The sequence below is a fragment of the Dryobates pubescens genome, chromosome 29 (assembly GCF_014839835.1).
Source record: "Dryobates pubescens isolate bDryPub1 chromosome 29, bDryPub1.pri, whole genome shotgun sequence".
Taxonomy (NCBI): domain Eukaryota; kingdom Metazoa; phylum Chordata; class Aves; order Piciformes; family Picidae; genus Dryobates; species Dryobates pubescens.
In genome coordinates, this window is record NC_071640.1 from 5,540,075 (window position 1) to 5,561,431 (window position 21,357).

At 42.6% G+C, this 21,357-nt stretch overlaps 1 protein-coding gene across 2 annotated transcripts in view; it reads left to right on the forward strand.

Annotated features, from left to right (window-relative positions):
- Window positions 1-1,610: 1,610 nt before the first annotated feature.
- LHX2 (LIM homeobox 2) overlaps window positions 1,611-21,357 on the forward strand; it is a 33,138-nt gene continuing 13,391 nt past the window's right edge. Inside the window, exons 1-3 of one of the 2 annotated variants that reach the window (XM_054174410.1) lie at window positions 1,611-1,941; window positions 16,254-16,459; window positions 17,215-17,597. In XM_054174410.1, coding sequence (XP_054030385.1) covers window positions 16,260-16,459; window positions 17,215-17,597 — 583 coding nt within the window. In that variant the 5' untranslated portion in view covers window positions 1,611-1,941; window positions 16,254-16,259. Of the gene's footprint in view, window positions 1,942-12,851; window positions 13,428-16,253; window positions 16,460-17,214; window positions 17,598-21,357 lie in introns of those variants that run through there. The other variant, XM_009907473.2, reaches the window with a different exon arrangement.

Sequence of the window (21,357 nt, forward strand, 5' to 3'; positions counted from 1 at the left end):
TCTATACAAGCATCCCCAAATCATGGGGCAAGTAGCAGGGCAGCAATCCTGGAGCCAGCTTACTGTGGGGGTCGTATGGGCTTAACTTCTGACTGAGGAAAACCAAGAGGAAAACGAACCCTACAGAATCAGAAACTTTATCCCTGTGATGTTTAAAAGACCTTGTATTTGACAGGACAGCTTTGAAGATAAAAACTGAAGCACTCTCCAGCTACAGGCTGTTCAACACCCCACACTGCTATCTGCAATGCACTTCAGCTTCGCCAGAGTTCAGTCATATTAGAAAGGAGATAGGGGAGACATTTTTGAGCATATTGTGCTATATTTTTAATGCTCCTGTATCTAGCCCAGTCTCTCTTTACAGAGCTTGGAATAGCTCAGCTCCATTCTATGCATCTCTGTCATCTTTCCTTCCCACCACACTGTCAGACTGGCCAGCTGCTCTCGGGTGGCCAACATGTAGATTTGTCAGTAAAAATGTACACTGACATCCTTGACTGCACAGAGATATATCTGAACTAAGAGACTGGCCCTAGAGATGTAAGAGGACAAGCAGGGAGTTCTCCTTTCTTCTTAATGTGCAAAATTCATTCTTCTTTTTTTTTCTTTCTTTTTTTTTTTTTTTCTTTTTTTCTGTAGTGAGGATTTTATTCCAGGGATTAAGGTTAGTGAGGGCTAATATATACTCTGTTAAGACCTTATTTTGACTTTTTCTCCCCCTCTGTATTAGGGATTGAGGGAAGGGGGAGGGGAAGTGAGACGAGAAGAAACAACAGAGAGTACAATTCCTCAGATCACAAACCTGCAAGAGAGTACTTTCTAAGAGAGTACTTTGTTCTTCCTAAACTTTTAAGCACTCTTCTTATATTGCTGTTTCTCTCTTTGACTGTTTGGAAACATTTTCAGATGAAAGCCTTTACTGAAAGAAGTCATTTATTATCATTTAGCAGCAATAATTGAAAAATAATTCCTGTCCTACAGATGTAGTAGAAAAAAATTACTGAAGCTGGTTTTACTAGTGTGAAATGGAAGGAAGAGGTGGAGTAAAGATCTTCTAAGGCCTACTGATTATATTGATCAGATCTTCTAATTGCACTAAATCAAGTAGCTCTTCCTAAGTTAAAGTAAAATAGTTAACAAGGCAGTAAATGAACTTATTTACAAGTGTTTCTGTGTGTCATAATCCCTCTTCTAATATTAGTTTTCAAGATTTAATAAATAAATAGATGGTAGGTAAAGAGAGAGAAAGAGGAAAACAGTGAAGAAATGATGCTAATGACCAAATCAACCTGTAAAAAGCAGCCCTTCTCTGACTGGAGCCCCAGTCATCAGCTGAGTGTCATGTAGGAGAGCAAGCTGAGCTGGGGGAGGTTGTGGAGGGGTTGGCGAGCTGGAGACTGGCAGCATCATTGGTTTGAACAGGCCGTGATTGATTTGTCACCAGAGGCCCATTTGACTGGGCGAAAAGCCCTTCTGATCTCAATCTCTCTCTGCCTCCTTACCTCTGCTGTCCCTTTTTCCTTCTCCGCATTCTGACGCGGGCACAGCAGCTGGGCAAGGGGCTCAAGTTGAGACTAACACAGAGCAAAAGGGTTGAAGGTCACTGCTGCCGAAACTCTGTAACGACTGAGAAGGGAGATCCAGCTCCTCATACTCTTCACTTTCTGTCTTGCCTTTAGAACTCCAGAGGTTTACAAAGACCCAAATACACCTCCACACAAATACACCAACACACCATTCCCCAAACACAGACACACAACCAAAGCCTCTCTCTGCTTCTCTCTTTTCCTCTCTCTCTGTCTCTCTCACACACACACTCACGCACACACTCACGCACACACACACGCACTCTCTCTCTCCCCACCCCTTCCACCTTCCTGTTATCTGTGGCTGGGAGAAACCTCTAGATCTACAAATATTAATTGCAAAGGACAACGAAAGGTAAGAAGGCGTCAATTATCCAAAGGTGTCGTGATGTTATTTCAAGTCAATTGCAAATGTGTGAGGGGGAAGATTTCGCCCCAGTGATTCCTGTCTGCTTGGCTGATGGGGACCGGAGCCGATTCCCTCCCAGAACTGCTGCAGCTATGCCTTAAACCACACACTTTCCAGCAGGAGCCATCAGCATGGGCCTTTCTGAATTCTCTCTTTATTTCATTCATTAAGGGCATTAGGCAAGTTGGAATTTGTATGAAAAGGATCCTATGGGAATACTGTCTCCAGGGTAGGTATTTTCATGACTTTCCACATCCTGGGGCTCTCTCTGTATCTCTTCTCTTTTTCTCTCTCTTCTGTTAGATGGAGCTTTAAAGGAGGCTGCCCTCATCTACCAACTAATCTAGGGAAAAGAAATATTCTAAGCTGCATATATTGAGTGAAAAAATATTTTATTTATTTTACAAGGTGCCAGTTACTAAGAAATTGTGAGACCTTTCCTGCTTGATTTTGTTAATGGGCTTTGTTATTACTATTATTATTCCTAGCTGTTTTCAGGTTTTTCTCACACAAGAGTTTTTAATGACAATTGCCTTCATTATCCAAAAAGAAAGAGCAGACTGGACAACAGCAAAATAATATTAATCAAACAAAGGCAGACTTTAAATTAAATGGGCTGTTGTATTCCCATAAAAGCAGGACAATCTCAATACTCTAGCTCATTTCACTTGGCAAAAGAACATGGCATCAGTTTTTTAACTTTAAAATAGTTTAATGAACACGAATGGAGAAATAATTTTTCTGTGTATTTAGCAGTCTATAAAGAAGAGAGAATGCTTTAACTTTGATCGCCACAATTAGTTCCCTGGGTATCTAGAGGGGAACAGGGCAGCCCTGGGAGCCTCAGTTCTTTAGATACAAAAGCATTTAGATCGCTTTAGAGCAGTTAATCCTGAGACTGGCTAGGGTCCCTTTTGTTTTCTAACTCCATTGTGGGTTTTGTTCAGTTTTTTCTATTCGCATGATTGACTGCCCAATGGATGCTAATTATCCAAATGTCGCTTCTGTCCTTTGAGTGACTTTCTATGTATTATGGGCAACTGTCATGCATTCTGTCATTCTATATCATATTACATGTATTATCATATGAAAATGGTACTCTGCATAAAGGAAGGTGTCTGAACCAGCAGATGCTGCAGATATTTAGAGGACCTGCCTAATTTGAATGGATTTTCTATAGAAAAATTGGTCAGAAAGCATATAGAGGAGAGTCAGAAATTGAAAGTTTATCAGGTCATTATTTTTTGTCCTTTTGCTGTTTACATAATAATGTATAAAGCATTAACTGTCTCTGCTTCTGAAATCTGCAGCCACCTTCCTCCTCCCGAACCAGACAACCTGTCTGTATTTATTAGAGTATGACAGCTTAAGCTAATTAAACTGATATCTGTCTAAAATAATAAGCCCAGAAAGTTAGAATAAACATTATGATTATAAGCAGAAAAGGCAGCTATACAAATGTAGCATCAATGTTATATTTTAATGATAATCTGAAATTCCTGTATGAAAAACACTGAATGTGCAATTACAAACAGTAGTAAAGTTCTGCAAAGACATTTTTCACTGTAAATATTTTTACTTAGATCTTTGTCTCTTTACATATTAATAAGGCTGAGGGTGAACACAGCTGTGAACTTGCATATTTTTTATTTTATACATATGTGAACATATATTTAAAAGGATATCAAGGGAAAGGTTTTTACTACAATTTTTCCACTAAAATAAACTTAGCACACCTCGGTGTAATGTGCATGCCAACACTTAACAGGAATGCAAGATTTATAACGATTGGGCTTTTTAGATTTGCACTCTGGGGTCCATTGAATCCAAAGGCACATCCAGAGTTTCCTACCCTAAAATGTTAGGATAGTGTTTTATATTTGCCATTGATATGAAATACTGGGGATATAATAATGCCAAAATGCACAATCTTGAGTTTCATAAAATATACGTGCAATAAGTTTCCATTAATGGTGGAGCTAAATCATGGGAAATATGTACTTTATGAAACAACAGAAAGATGACATAGGAAGACTTGCTCTGCTGTGTCAAGGTGCTTTGAAATTTTACAATGATCAAATATACATGATCAAGCTGTGCTTGTTAGGGTACGAGGGGCTCAAAACGGTCAATGATTATTGATCAGACTGTTAAGTATTTGTTCATGATTCTTTATATCCCAAAAGATTCAAGGAAATGAACAGTGAAAAATTGCATCAGAGTCCACCTTTGTTTGAGATTGATGTATCAAAATAGAGTATTCATTTGCCAAAGCTACTGGAAAAAAATGTGCAGTAAATTTTGACATAAGGACCCCAAGTACAGGGATTAATATTTCCCTATCTTAATTAGCTTTGTAAAATGGTGAGTGCTAATTAAAAAATGTAAAGACAGAGTCTTTGTAGAACATGAACAGTGAATTATTGATAAGAGTGGATTTACACAGCAACACCAGAGATACAATCAGAGCTTATCAGTTGACCTTTACATTTTACCTCACATTTAGATCATGACAACATTTTTTAACTGAAGTTGCAATAACAGTGATGTAAGAGAATCCATGAGGTGAAAATGAAAATTGTTGTTACTTACACAGAATAGAAAATCTTACTGAGGTGCATTTACTGTATTTTGCTAATTGAATAAATATTAGTCCTCATGAGTAGCTCCAATTAAATGCTGGGAGGAGGGAATGGGTTAAAATTATTATATCACTTGGCAAAGGTCCCAAATTATTTGAATAATAATTCTTTCTAATTTCTATAGATTTACATTATATATTTTATTTATTATTTTAAATTATCTATAAAGTTTGTTCCATAATTCAAAGTATTACACACGTTGAAAGAATGATAGTGTATAATTCTTGCAAAATCATCATCACTTTGATTTCATCATGCTGTACATTTCATAAATTCACAAGATCGTTCCTGAAAACAGAAATCTCTTAAGATAAACTTACTACATGTTAAGTAAAACTATTGAACACAAAGAATTACTTCTGCAGATATTTGCCTCTAAGAAATGATAACATATGTCTGTGTCTGAATCTACAACTAGATAGATGGATACACACACATATGTTCACTCACACACACATAGCCTTGTACAGTCATATATCTTATACATATTTATATAAACAAATTTACATAGCGCATCTTTGGTAAACCTTTAAAACAGCAATACATATTTTGTGTCTCATTTTCAGATGTTAATTCCATTCAAATTACTAAATATGTGGGGATACATAAAAAGTTTGCAAAGTATAAAATTGGCAAAATGTTTCTGATTGGTTGGAAATGCCCTTTCACCTTATTGTGTCTGACCTGCCACTTAATTAATCTGTTCTTGTCTGAGAGCAGGCAGTGTGAAAGATAGGCAGCACGGTGAGCAAAGCCTGCAGCACTTGGGAAGTTGCAAATACATTCAGCTTTTCTTATAGATTAAATTTACTTCACTCTGTTTATAAGATCTCATCATTACTGTTCTATTTGTACCTTATCTGATTCCTTCTCACTGCAAATATTTAGATAGAGGATTACCTACATTCACTCCTCCCTTTCTAGCTTTCTTCCCTCTAATTGCCTAGGCAAGTACTGCAAAGTTTGCCTCTGGTTTCCATACCTGCTTGCTGTGTTTGGAAATAATTTTTCAGAGATGGGTGGTGGGCATTCAGGTAGTCCAGATAAGGGTTTATAGTGACAAAATATTGACTGGATTTGGTATTCACTTATGAAGGATGACGTTAGCGCCACAAAAATCCCTGTGATGTACAGGGAATAGTTAATTAATTAAAGGACCTGCTAATTGCTACTTGAGGTACTGTGTAGAGATGATGAAGAGTGCTTGGTACAAGGTTAGGTTCTCAGTTTTGAGTGAACATTTTCATTTAAAAGATTTCTTTAAAGTACATCCTAATTTTTTTAATGTTATTTCAGGTTACTGTATCTAGTTCAGACTCAAGTGTTCAATTGAGCTTCAATTAATTATAATATATAGTCAGGGTTCTTTAGCTGGGATAGATTGATGGAGAAGCTTTGTTTCATTTGGTGCAGGTGGCAGTGTTTAATAAGCACAGGAGAGAGTGAATAATGTAGTGTTTGCAAAGAGAAATAATGCAAAATAGAGAGGTGCAATTAGATCAGCTCAGAGAAATAAAGGATAAATATTAAACGGTCAGGTATCTTGCAAATATCAAATAAAATAGTAATAAGTATCTCATTGAAAACTGCCATTTTAATTTATGAATATCTAAAAGCACTGCTTTAAAATAAATCTAGTGACCAAGCCTTCTGTCTTCATTAGCCAAACACATTTTGATATCTGGAAAATACCAGACTCCTCATTTTCAAACTCTCCATATTATACTGAAGTATAAATAGGATTCTAAATTGAAAATATAAACACAAGGACCTCGCGAATTAATTTCTACACCAGATTGTAACATACCTTAGCCCTTGGCATTTTTTTCTTTAATTGGAGATATGTTATATTGGAGAAAAATAATCCCATGGACAATTAACCTGTGAAAACTTGTAAATCAATAATATACTAGCAACTGAGGGGCTGTGTGCATTTCATCCATGCACTGCAGATAAAATAAAGTTGCAGAAGATTACTGAAAAGAACAACAAATTTGCAGATAAAAAGTAAAGCCCTTGAGAATAAATATCTTCTAATTGCACACAAGGAATAAATACAAGCATATAATCCTGGAAATAACATTTTTTTTTTAATTAAAAAACCAAGTTATTTCACAAAAAAAAAAATAAAAAATACCCCCACCCCCAGCAGGGGAAGAAGAAGAAAGAAAGAAAAAAAAAGTAGCTGGTAGCTAAGAGGATAGTCCTATAAGCTCCTTAACAAAAGAATGTGAATGTATCAGGCATTTCAGCAACACTCTGCATCTAAACATTTCAGCTGTAGACAGATTTTCCACAGATGATTCCCCCCTACTGCTAACCTCTTAAATATACCTATAAAATACAAAATGTTCCAAATCACCTCCAATAAAGGAAGCTTCCTTACATTAAATGCATCTAATATTTGTGTTAGAAATCTGAAGTGCTTTCTGATGTGGTTAAATTCTCAAAGAAATGTGGTTTTAGAACAGAAAGGAATGTATTGAGCACATCACTCTGAATATTTGCAGATGGATACAGAGCTGTGGAAGTTTACATCTAAAATATGGAATTAATCATATTCTTTGCTTATTCAAAGAAAGCAGCACTACTGGACTCTTTCTCTACAAACCTTATTTTTGTTATGTAGCCATGTTTACCAAATCCATGATGTACCCAATCAGGGCAGGCTCTCAAACCTCCAGGATTGGCTGATACTGAACTTGTAAAATGTTTATGAGTGAGTGTTTGCCTGGTAATGTAGCCCTGGGTGCCCTGCTGTCAGCATGGAATTACTGATACTATTACACACAGAAGTGGTTTGGAGGGAACAGAGAAGGGGAGCTGGGGAGCCATGGGGGAAGTTTCTCATCTAAACTTTTCATATGCATTTATACAAAATAATAGTATAAAATAAAACAAAAACAAAACACAACCAAACGAAACAAACCACAACCACCTTCCCCACTTGGTTAAAAAGAAAATAAAAAAAAATCTGTCTACTAGAAAGTGTTTCTACAAAGAATCTTATTATACTTATTTGAGCTCTAATTGCAGAGCAAAAAAATATTGGTCTGTAGTAAATAGATTTGAAATATAATTAAAAATCAGGTACACTGCCACATGCAATCCTAGACATTCATTTGTTCTTCGCTATGTTCTGGGCATGAGATTTACTGAATTTCTAGCAATTACCACTTCATATTTTGTAGAAATTATCCTATTCCAGTATGCTCAGGTCAGGTAGTCAGATCTAAACACACCGCCAAAAATCTGTATTTCCCAAGATAAATCTCTAAAGCTATCCTGAATATACAGCTACCGACCTTCAGAAATGTATTTTCTTTACCAATTCACAGTAATAAAAATGAACATTTTGTCATCACTTTGGGAAACTGTGCCAAACACCTTAAAACACATGTCACATGCCAACTTTACTTCATTTTTCTCCTAAGGGAATAGATACATCTGGAATCATAATCACAGATAAAAACCTTGACAAAATTGCACATGAGCCCAGCCCTTCTCTCCAACACCTACCTTTTCATAACATTTAATACAATATTAATATCGGTTACTAAAAAGGCTTCCAACCTTTACATTTCTGACATAACATGTTCAAACCCATATTTCACACTTCTTGTTCTGTTTTAAGTTCAGTGGATTTAACAGGACTCTGGAGAGAAGATCATGTGGTTGAAGATTTCCCTCCCTCTCTGACACCCGTAGAGGCAGTTTTGGGATTGTTTAAATAGCTGTGGCTGTATAAACTGAAATGTGTAAAACCATGGGCAGCTTATTTCTCCCTCATATCTACAGATACACACTCATATTTTTGTCTGAAATCTACAGCTTGTACCAGTGACAAACAATTTCAGTATAACATCTGGGCAAAACACTCTGAATATTTTCCTTTTAAACTGCATTATTTGTCTTTCCTGGATATTCCTGGATATACCAGACAAATACAATTAGCTAATATTATATAACGATATAATTTTGTCTTTTTTATCTGTGATTGACAGGTTTTCAAATCAAAATAAAACACATTCTCAGTCAATCATCTTCTTGAAAGTGTGCTACTGTTTTAAGCTTGGTTTGCTGCTGAGACAGCTAGAGATCTTATTCAATCAGAAGTAAACTGTGAAAGGAGAGATCCAGCAGATTCCACACTCTCCCCAAAATGCTTAACTTAGGTAATATTTAACAGCTAATTCCTAGACAGATATTTTTACTGCATGCTTTTATGAAACATTCATCACTGGTGTTGCAAAGAAATTAAATTTGAGAACTTTGCAAATGTTCATGTATTACAGTGTTTGTAATTAATACCATGCTGGAAGTACTTCAGGCAGCTCACTGTATGGCTTTGTTCATGTCAGAATGGTGATAGCAACCTCTTTTTGTTACATATTTAACAGCTTTGAAAGACATTTTTTTAAACCGCAAGCACACAAGACAGCTTTAAAGCAAAGGACATTAAATAGGTTGCCAATTATTCATTCAGCAGCTCTGTGTGCGTCAAAAAAATGCATACCACCAAATTTTCCTGAGACACACCACTTAAATTTCCTCTGACTCACAGACCATTTTTGCACTAACTGGATAAGGATAGCAATCATTTAGAGAAGGAAACAGATATCAAATATTTCTTGCCCTGGAATACTGAAAAAAAATATCTTTAAAAATATGTTCATTTACAGTCAGGGGAGAGCATTTGTGATAATGCCCTATTTTAAAACTGGGCAGTGTTTCTTAAGATTATTTCATTATTCTCTTTTACTTTAAAATGATACAAAGTGTCTGACTCAATGTATAAGAAGCACAAAAAGTGATACATGAATGGAGTCACAAATTCCCTGAATCGTTTCAATCAGTCCATAGAGCAGCTGAATCTAAAGCCTGTGAGTCTGTCTCCAGCAACTCGGGGAGATGAAGAGCTGAGCTGAGCTCCGCTTGCTGACAAGAAGCAAACTGTCTCACAATTTAGGAGAAGAACATCATTGCCTATAAAAATGAAGAAGAGACAAAATAAATAAAACCAGTTAATGTTGTAGTTAACTTGCAAATCAACTAAATCTGTTGGTACAGTATTTTAGAAATAAACGATAACAGCATCACACCAAACACACATTTCTGAACATAGAAGCGTTCTGATTTTGATTTAATGGTATATCAGCGTCAAGTATTGCTTCCTTTGCTGGTACACACTTCCTGATGCCTACTGTGAAGGGTGCCCATATTTACAACTGAGTAAGATGATTAATTACACCTTGTCAATCACGGTGCATGAAGACATAACACCACAGCAGACAATGAAGAAGATGCCTGAAGCTACAATTACATTTTAATTCATAGTTTATTGTATGTTCCCATATATTGCGGTCTAATAACCGTAGGGGCATCAGAAACATATGAGATATCAATCACTCTGCCCCCTGGTCTTTCATGTTTATATTATTCCACAGCCTTTAAATTACCATAAGTAGTTACGTATTTTCTAAGCTTTCTTCTCTCTTACCTTTTGCTTCCATTTATCTTTTATTCTTAGTACCTTTATCCAACAGCTATAAGTATCTGATGGAAGTTTGTAGCTCACTTAAAATCTGTAACAGACAACCTGAAACCCAGCAATTAGCAAAGACAGCATAGACTTGTGTTCCTTTGTTGAAGGAGGCGTTGAATCTTTTGTTCTGATTTAGTCACGGTAGCTGGGTGGAAGCTGGTACCTCATTATGTGGTTGGTCTGTTTGTCTGGTAGGTAGCAGATGGTACTGGAGATGACGTTACCAAGAGAGGCAGGGTAGAGAAACTCAAGACCTGTGATTTGTTCACCTGTCACCTATAACAAAATACAGGTTAAAAGACTTTATTATTAGCTGCACGGGTTTTTTAATGAAAAAAAAACTTTCATTTCAAGTGAGTCTGTGTTTGATTCTAAGGATTTTTTTGCTATAGCAGTTTTTCTGTTGCTCATTATTCAAGAATATCCTGGATTTTTTCTGAACAATGTAAATGTCATTCATGTGTCAGTGTGTACATTAGCAGCTTTGTGTTTACATTCTGTTACTCTCCTTGTGTTTTGGTAGCAAGGGTTGGATGTCTTCTTGTGTTTGTATATCCATTAAGGAGATAATCAGAGATAGCCTGTGAACTGGAGGGCATGCCATACCTTTTTAAACTGCTATTGGTATTATTGGTTCCAACCACTTAGGCAATGCTGTTACATGAAATACTATATTTTAATTCTGTTAAATATACAAAACTGTTCTGATAATCAGCAATGTCAGACCAAGGGTACGAATCTATGACCTTTCTTAACTGCAAAATGTGCATAATCAGTTATGGGATAGGCAATTAAACTGGTATTAAAACATCTAAGGATAGTACAGTGTATAGCCATAAGTAAGGATGCATATAGCAAATTGCCTAGGTGAAGATAGACAAGGATGTTCCACACTGGTGTCCATGGTGTCCAGTGAGTGGAGGCAAACCTCCCATCACAGACAGTGTCTGAAGCACCTTGCAATGTAATGGAGCAAGAGAAGAATTATTTTATCAAGATAAACCCTATCCAACTCCACCAAGTCTGAATTAAAAGATGAACTTCCATTGTTTCCAAGGTCTGTTATTGGGATGGTCTTTGGGTAGTTCCCACAGGTGCCAATCTGCTTGCATTCTGTATGGCTTCTTGAGGGGTTTTGTGGCTATTTCTTACGCATTTCTGCAAAAGACATATTGTTCTACTCTGAGATATGGAAAGGCATTTAACTACACAGAACAACACCAACAGAAAGATGAGAGGAAGCCTAGGTTATTGTAAGAAAGGAACAGAGAAAACCAGTGAAGTTTACATCTAAATGCAGCAATTCCAGTTTTAGCAAAGACAGTCTTAGCTGTGCCCCACCTGTAAGAGGCAAATGGCTCTGTCAGAGCACAACACCTAAGGGTAACGCGCTAAGTGATGTAATCATTTGCAGTCATGGATTAAAGAGCGTGTCTCGTGATCTCAGATGTGCATTCAGGTCTACTTTATGTTGTGCTACCTTTTCTACTATAATTAGAAGTGTGATATTTGACATCTTTAATACTAATTAGCCCTTACTTACTACCCACCGTCTGGATAAATATTTAGACATCACAACCAGTTTCCCCTGGTGTACTTTTTGTCTTTCCTGGAGACTTCCTGAAGCTTCTCCTGACTTCAGAGACCTTGCTGGCCTGGTTCGCTACTTGGAAATAAGAGAAGCAAGTGTCTTTGGTCAAGTGAAAGGCTTCACAAATTGGAATTACACAAATTATAAGGGTGGACATTTTTCACATCGAGTGTTGTTGGGTGCTTTCAACGAGCAATAAACATTCTGGGGTATCATGATCCTGGAGTGCAAACAAACTTTTTGCTCCGTGCTAGAGGAATTCTCGGTCGCCTCTTTTGTTGCTCCAAGGCGAGACACGTCGCTGGCTGTCACCAAACGCCAACCTCCGAATGGGTCGCGGGCCAGGAGAGGACAAATGCGCCGGTGTGTGTTCAGGGCTGGGAGCGTGAAGCAGTATCGGGAGTACGGGGTGAGGCTGGACAGGCGGGAGCGGGGCCGGAGAAGCGCCCCGGCCCCGCACCGCTCGGCGCGCCCAGCCCCGAGCACATGCCGGCGGGCTCGGGCGCGGCGGCAGCCAATGACGGCGGGGCAGGACATGATGTCAGAGGGGCTGTAGAAAAGGCGCGGAGCCTCGCGCGGGCCCAGGCTACAGACGCGCTGCTCGCAGGCACCGCGCCGGGCGGCGGCTCCGGCGGCGGTTCCGCTCCACTCCCCCAACCCCTTCCCCCCCTCCCTCTCCACGGCCCGGCCGCCTACCCAGCAGCCGCCCCGGGGCCCCACAAACCGCGCCGCTTTAAGGAGAGAAGGGGGGCCGCCGCTGAGTGCCCGTCCCACCTGGTGCCCATCCAACTCTTCTTCCTTCCCCTTGGCTTTTTCTTTTCCCAACGAGCTCCAGCGGGCTGGGGGAGGAGCGGGGGAAGGAGCAAACTTTGCCCCTGAGCTGCCGCCGCTGCCAGCCCTCTAGACTGTGAGTGCGTACGGTGGGCATCCGCCCCATCCTCTGCAGCACCAGCCTGCTCTCCGCCTGCTGCAGTCTCCCTCTCCCTCGCTTTCCTCCTCTAAATTTCGCACAGTACGACGTAGGGGGCTTGTCGGGGGTTTTTTTTATTATTATTATTTTTATTTATTTATTTCTCAACGAAGATGGTTTAATTTTTTTTATATTTCTATTATTTATTAATTTCTCCCAATCGTAAACCTGCCTAGCCTTCTGCCAGCTGGGCCAGAGCATAAAGCCTGGGACTGCACCTGGGGCAATGAGCCCTGCACTGAAGAAGCCTCCTACAGGGATGTGCCGGCGCCGCGCAACAGACTAGATCCAAGCCCCGAAGCTCACACCACCAGTTATTCCCTCTCCCTCATCCCCTTCGCCCGCCTTTTCTGCACCCAGTCCCCTTGAAACCTCGGATCAGTGCCTGCGCTGCGCTCCGGAGATCTTTGCCGGGGTGAAAAGCCCGGAGACCAAGGAGAGACGGGGCGGCCGTGCTAGATGCATGGGGGAGGGCTCCGGTTAATGCAAGTTCTGGGCTCCTGCAGGGACCCCGACAACTGTCAGCAGCAGCAGCTCGGGGCCTCCTCCTCCGCTTCCTCAGCGATGCTTTTCCACAGTCTGTCCGGCTCGGAGATGCACGGGGTCATCGATGAGATGGATCGGAGAACCAAAAGCGAAGCACCGGCCATCAGCTCGGCTATAGACAGGGGAGAGACCGAAACGGTAGGAGCCGAAGGAATGGGAGAGTCGTTCAACTCCCTAAACATAATAAAGATCCTCAAAGATACAGGTTTTTTTTTTTCCCTTAAAATAACGGATCAGGGTAAAACGTGTGCAAAATGCTAAATCAGAAGAAAATTAAGCATAAAGGCACTCCAAAAAATTAAATAAAACCGGTGGGAAAGGCATGAAACTGTTAATTATTAATAATATGCATAGTAATAGTAATGCTTGGGTGAAATGAACGGTACTGCTTGTGCGAAAAAAGAGAAAGACCAGCCTTTTGGTAGCGTCCAGGAACTCCTTCCCTTCCCCCCAGCCTGTCTGGCCTTCCAAAGTTTTTAGGAAGAGGCAAAGTCTGCTTTTCTACAGATAACATTTTGGCACAGCAATTTTTTTTTAAATTTTTAATTTATTTTTTTTTCTGGCTGCAGAATGGAAACATAAACACCAAAGAAACCAATTATGTGTTATTTTTTCAGGTAGGATGCTGATGGTGAGTTAGTCATTATAGCATTTATAAACAACAATTAATAACCACAAAACTACCCCAAAGACCAATGCCTTTAAATGATGATTAAAAAAAAACAAAAAAACAAACAAAAAAACAACAAAACCAAAATCAAACCATAATATCTATGAACACTGGGTTTGCAAACATGGCAAACACAACAAGAGATGTGGATGGCTGCAAATTTTACTAACTTGACCACTTTTTGTCTTATGTCTGCTGCTGCATAGTACTTGTGTGTTAATACATTTAGGTAACAAAAAAGGTAGACCCTTCTGACCAGAGCTGAGCTAGCAAAGTGGAAAATATTTCTGAAGAATTAACTGTTTCAGTATTTTATGTAGACAACTTTTTCTTGTTAAGAAATTATAATTTTGAACTGAAATGATCCCGTATTTTGGTTAAATGCTGTCTTGTAAGCTGATATGGTCATAAGGCAAGAAAGGTATCTGTTCTTGGTTTCTAAAACATCATCAGTATCTTTTTTCTCTTAATGCCGTGTAGAAAATTACTTAAAGGTGACAGTGAAAGTATTTAATGCTGAAATACAGGCTGACAAACAGCCTTTATACAATAAGGATTGAATGTAACTTCGAATCTAAATGGGTTTGATACTCTTCAGAAAAGTTAATATTTCTCCGTACAAGTAAACAATATCAAATTATCCTTCCTGAAATAAATATTGCAGCATGATAGCTTTTCATATCTATACATAGTGTATGTGCATACGTGTGTGTCGAATAAATGGTGGGGTAGACGTCTGGATCCTTAAATACCATTTCTGGACCTCGAAATATTTTTGTTACTGGAAATGCAAATCAGAAAAATCATATTTCGTTGAAAGTGAATTTACAAGAAACTACTTTGGTTAGAAAAGAATCCCTAATCGGAGTTTAGTCACTGCCTTAAAGAGAGAAGCTAGCAGTGGGCTTGTGTGCCTAACACACAGAGGTAGTGCCAGGATTTTATTTGGATGGAGTTCTGATAGTGGGGATAGTGCAGTGCAAATAGTAGTGCTGATGGCGATGGTTTGTGATGCACTGGATCAAAGTATTGAGTCCAGCATATGCTCAAAACAGCCTCCGTTTCTTTCGTTTCTTCCCTATTAAATGTCTTTTCCTTCTCCTTTGCTCAAAGACTTAAGGCTCTAAAGGAGGTAAAAATAAACAAACAAAATCTCCCTCCCCACTCCTCGCCCGAATCAAAACACACTGCCTATTTATCACATCTGCACAATAATATTTCGGGTTCTTCCGCACGAGAACAAATCTGCAGCGTGCTTTCGTGCAAAGTGTGATAGTAAGTTTGGAACAAAGTGGAGAACAGAGCATTGCCAGGTCTGCCACAAACCCTGCTGCATTCCCAGCCTTCTCTCCTGAAAGCTGCTTTAAGGTGCTGGCTGAAATAAATCAGCATGCTTAAACGGTTTCCGATATTTTTCTCTTTCCTTTTCGGTAGAGGTTGACAGAATATGTATGGATTTGGTTTTTTGCAGAGTTTCGATTGGATTGCGATTTGACACTAAACTATTAAATTATATAGGGGTTACATTTAGTTTTATTGCTTCCAAGTTTATCCCAGCATAATCTAAGGTGCTCTGTTGTTTTTCTCCCACTTTCTTTCTTATGTGTTTCCTACTATTTCGTTTTCCTGATAAAATATTCTACACCTCGGATTTAGTAATGCCCGTCTCCTCCGCAGCTTTGTTTACTGATCCCTTTACTGCTTCGAGTGGCAGCAGATTCGGATACATGTTGTTTGGAACCAACTTGCAGGGAGAGCTGTGGCATTGTGACTACTGGTGGGGTTTGATCGTAATTCCCTTGGAATTTTATAGCTAGAAAAATACAGACAGAGACACGCTCCACATACGTGCATTCACTGAGCATTATTCTCAGTATATCCATAATAAATTTTAAAATCAACTATCTGCGATTTGCCTATTCTGTGATTACTGTGCCTGTTTACTGAGCAGCATCTTTTCTGGTTCTGAGACTGGGGGGAAAAAATAAAAATATCAGAACATACTGGGTCTGATCCTGAAGCCTTTCCTCAAATCCAGGGTGTTTTCCTTTCTGTCTCGCCCTCATCCTGGGAAGGTGGGATGCCACCAGCCCCTGGGGACCCATGTTCCTGGGCGAAGGAGGCAGGTAGGGGCGGCCGGCTCGGAGCCCCCCTGCTCCGCTCCGCTCCACGCCTGCCAAGCCCCTGCCAGGAAGAGGAGAAGCCCGGCCCCGGCCGGGCAGGGGGAGGGGGGAACCCAGCAGTGCACAAGAGTTTCTCCCTCTCGCTAACGGTCTGTAATTGTTTTCCCCCAGCCGACCATGCCTTCCATCAGCAGTGACAGGGCTGCCCTGTGTGCCGGCTGCGGGGGGAAAATCTCCGACCGTTATTACCTCCTGGCTGTGGATAAACAGTGGCACATGCGCTGCCTGAAGTGCTGTGAATGTAAACTCAACCTGGAGTCCGAGCTCACCTGCTTCAGCAAGGATGGCAGCATTTATTGCAAGGAGGATTACTACAGGTACAGCCTGCCCTCAGTCACTAGCCTGGGAGAGGGAACCTGTTCTTGGCCCCCCATGCTGAACAAACCCTATTATAAAGGGACTGTGGCAGACCGTCCCCATGGGGCAGTCAACGGGCCCCCTAAAACCTTCCACTGGAAAACGAGAGTCATGGGGATGGGCCCCGTGTTCCTGGGCGGGGGCACGGTCCTGGCACAGCTCAGCCCCGGGAAGCTCCTTCAGGCAGGCGTCCCCTGCCCATCCTTCTCGGTCTGCGAAGGGAAAAAGAAATAGCCAAGGGAATCTGAGCGTGTTGCGTGCCCTGAACACGCAGGGCACCGCACTCGCACTCTGGGTAGGGGCTCGCCTTGCCCACCCGTGTCCCTCTGCAAGGGTGAAGGATGAGGCTGAGCCCGGGCACGCTGTCAGCCCAGCCGGCAACAGGGCTGGCACCTCGAAACGGTGCCTCCTGCGCGGGCCTCTTCCAGTCCCGGGGAAGTTTGCGGGATGAGAGTCAGTGCGTTTTGCGGGTGGGAGCTGGTGGGGCAGCTGGTTGGGAGCTGGACGAAATCCCCCTGGATTCCCGGCTCATAGTATTCACACGTCCCGGAGAAGTAGCTCCGCAAATATCCCGGCTTCGTGCCGCTGCCCGGGCTGAGGCTGCCGCCCCAGGCCCCGCAGCCCGTCTCTCTCCGCTGCCCTCCCGGCGGACCCGGCAAAGGCGGGCGGGGGGGATGCCCCTCTCACCGTCTTCTTTGGCCATTCTGTTTTGCAGGAGGTTTTCGGTGCAAAGATGTGCGAGATGTCACTTGGGAATTTCTGCCTCCGAAATGGTCATGAGGGCCAGGGATTTGGTATATCACTTAAACTGCTTCACTTGCACCACTTGCAACAAGATGCTGACCACCGGCGACCACTTTGGCATGAAGGACAATCTGGTGTACTGCCGCCTCCATTTCGAGACTCTGATCCAGGGGGAGTACCAGGTGCATTTCAATCACTCGGATGTAGCCGCTGGGAAGGGCCCGGCACTAGGAGCGGGCTCTGCCAACACTTTGGGACTGCCTTATTACAACGGTGTGGGGACTGTCCAGAAAGGGAGACCCAGGAAGAGGAAGAGCCCAGGACCTGGGGCAGATCTGGCAGCCTACAATGCAGGTAAGAGACTCCCATCTTCCCCCAGAGAAATACAAATGGTTTGTTTCTGTTCACTTCCAAAGGGGGATTTCCGTTTATTTTAACTTAAACCGTTAATAATAGTTTAGCTGCAGCGTAATTATTGAGATCAAGTGCTGTCAAACTGCAATTACAGAAGCTAATATGTTAGCATTTTTCACTTCAGCTGGAAATAAAATGTTTTGAAGCAAGGTCATCTGGTTAAGGAGGGGGAGAAGGGGGAGTGTAGCTTGAAATAAAATCTGGAAACCAGAGATTGTAAGTTAGCACTTCAGAGAGCTGTGAATTTTCTTTAGTAGCTACACTCGGGGGCTGCTGATGGGCCTTGTCCTGAGCTCTTGCACCTCACAATTTTGGAAGGAGAGAGTGAGTGAGTCAGAAAGTGGCTGCTTCCCAGGTCCTGCAGCGGGTGGGGGTACAGAGCTGAGGGTGCCTGGGCAGGGGCTGGAGGCAGCAGGTGTCTGCAGAAGTCTCGAATCCTCTCATACCATGCCAAGTTCGTCCATAGTTCTGTTTGTCAGATGTGACTCGGAGAAGAGTCGGGAAACTCACAGCATCCCCTTTCCAAAGCCCCGATGTCCTGAACTGCAGCTGAGCCTCCTCTATGGGATCTGCAGAGAGAAGGAAGGCAGCAAAACTGGCAGCAGCCACAAGCCCGCGGTCTCTGCACAAACTTTGCCTCTCAGACTCTTTATCGAGCTGCAAACTTTGTGATGTGTTTCCTCGTTTAACCTTCTCACCACCACTGCACTGTAATTTTGCAGGCAAAGGAATTCGAGCAGTCTCCTGCCCACTCTCCACCCCCTCTTCCCCTCGCACTTCTCCATCCATGTAACTGCCCACCAGAATGGGTGTGATCCCTGGGGCTTCCAGCCCTGCTCCTTGAGAAGCGCTTGGGCAAAAGACAGTTCTTAGTTGGTGACTTTATTAGCAGAACTGGAGGCGGGTGATCCTCCAGACCCGAGCTCCCCTAAGCTGCTCTCAGCCGTCCCGTTAGATCCTCGTTTGCCTCTCCCTTTGAGCTGTTTCAGCTTTGTCTGTGCTTCCCCGCCGTTTCCAGGCTGTTACTTTTTCATTCTGCGCAGTTCAGGCACGTCCTATAGGGCCTTGATTTCCTGAGAGGGCGTTAGGTAAAGGCCAAGTTCGCTGCCGTTCGTGTCCAGCCGCACCTCTGCCTGCCCCGGCTGCGGGCTGAGCCGAGCTCCGGCCGTTTCGCTTTGTACAGGGGTGAGGAAGGTGTAGGGGAGAACGCCGAAGGGACGTGCAATGTGGTTAGGGACTCAGGCTGTGCCGGTTACCTTTCAGCACTGAGGGCTTCGCGGCGGGGGAGCGGCCGCACCGGGAGGGGGAGGGTGCGGCTGTTTTGCGCCGAAAAGCAGAGTGAGAATAGCGACCAAACACAGCGATGTGCGCTGAAAATGGCAGGGAGAGAAAGCGCAGCTCGGGCTGGCACACGCACCCCGGGAACAAAATTGCCAACTATTATTGATTTAACTAATTGCTGAATAATTCGGAAATGGTGCAAAAATCTGTAGTAGTCCCAGAGGTGAAGGTTGATGAAAGGTGTATGTAATGTTCTCGCGAGTAACGGTTGAGCTTTTAAACATACATAAAGCATTCATCTTGCCTGCTCAAAACCGCCTCCTTTTTGGAAGGATTAGATTTTAATTGTCCTTCCGCTGTCTCCCTGTGCAGGACAGATGTTCAGATTCAAAGGACCTGTAAACCAAACCAGCAGCATCTGTCCTGGATGGGAGCAAAGCCTAAGAAAGCCTTGCTGCTCCCCGACTGCCTAACGAAATTGCCTTTAACTGGGCTTTTAAGAATTTGTTCTCAAAATAATTGGCCTACGATTTTTTTTTTTCCTTTCAATTTTTGTTTAGAGCCTACAACGAAGCTTAAGAGATCTTCCTTGAGGAACCTTTAGCTTCTTTGCCTAAACTATTTATCTACTTAACTATTTACTAAGCCGTTAATCGACTAATTTATGCGATAATAAGTGCCATTGATCTTGGAAATCAGACCAGGTTGCACGTTGATGAAAATGTCGCAAACTAGCGAATTCCTATAAAGCCTGAAGTTTGTGTGTGGCTTTTCAAGGGAAACCCTTTAAAAGTGTGGGAATTTATCTTCTTATTTTTAATTAATTTTGTCAATTCTTTCTCAGAAATGCACTAGAAATGCATAGTATTTTCTTCTGAGATCTGTTGCTGGTAGTTTGTGTACGGGGAAAAGGGGAACTTTAAACTTGGGCAGAGTAGAGACTGGAATTATTTTGTGACGTGCAGCAAATATTCATCTGCGACTCGAATTGGAGTGACTTTCCCCTCCCTATTTAAACGAGACTACTTTTGCACGGGGATGATGGAGTTTGGATGTGGATAGAGCCTGACAAGTGGAAAATAGCTTAGAAGGATACTGAAACTTCAAAAAGATTTCTTTGTCTTTCTTTTCTTTCTTTTATATATTTTTTAAATTTTTTAAAGTGTATTCCTGTGATCATAATTTCTTCTTTCACTTGTTGGAATGGAGTTTGATTTTTATTTTTTTTTTAGGTCAGTAAATCAATGGCTGAAAGCTTGCTGAACACAGAAGCACCTGTAAAGGATTCTGAATACTCCCTGTGTGAATTAGACCCCGAACCTCCCACAGCCTGCTATATTTTATTCATTTGTATCGGGTTTAACAGGAAGACACTAAAATACCCTAGAAAATGACAGATGTATTGCACACACGGGGTGTGTGTGTGTGTGTGTGGGGCGGTGTACGACAAAATACCCATCATGTGTGCAGACAGAGGTTTTCTTCCTCTTCTAGCAGGAAGATCCATAGTAAGAAGGTGATAACCCTCTATACTGGATGCACACTCTCAGGTGGGGACCGGGGCTGGGGGAATGCGGGGGGCGCTTTCTGCTGTGGGGCGGGAGGCTGCGGGGGCGCTGGCCTACCTCCCCCGGCCGAGCACCGCGGACGCTCCCTGCCATCCCCGCCACGACTATGAAAGCACCGGGACCGTTTGGAGCTTACCCTCCGAACGGGCTCTGTCAAAAGATAGGGAGGGTGCCTTTTGGTTTCGTTTGTTTTGTTGTTTTAAGTTATTTTCCCCCAGACAAAAATGAGAAAAAGCCTGGAAAGTTTTGAAAAGCCACTTTCTCTTCCCTCGCTTCCCTTGGGACTGAGAGCTCAGAACAAGCTCTCCTGCGACTACAGTTGCAGAGCGAGCAAACAGGAGCCGCAGCTTAAGAACGGATGTCTTGCAGCTATTTCCTAAGAGAAATCAGAGTTCCTCCCTCACCCCCCTCCTCCTGCTCTCTCCTTTCCTCCCCGGTCACCTTTCGGGCTCCGCGGGCGCGGTGCATCTGGACCCTCCCCGGGGGGCTGGGGCTGGGGTCGGGGCAGGGGCAGGCCGAAGGGTTGGGGTCGGGGCAGGGGCAGGGAACCAGCACCACTCATTCCCCACAGGGCGAGGGGGGCCCCGGGATTTCTCCATCTCTCCCTCCGGCCTGGGTCTCTCGGGAAGAGCCCCGCGGGCAGGGGAGCGCAGCTCACCCCGGCCCCGCCGCCAACCACTTTCCCCGGCCCGGCGGGCAGCGCGGAGCACGGGGCTGCCCGGGTTAATCGCGGCGCTCAGGGAATTACCGCGCACTCGCACCGGCTATTCAGTACCATTCAATTGGCTTAATTGAGGGGAAAAACCCTCCGCGGCTGGCTCCTCCCGCACTCCCGGTGCCCGGCGCGGCCC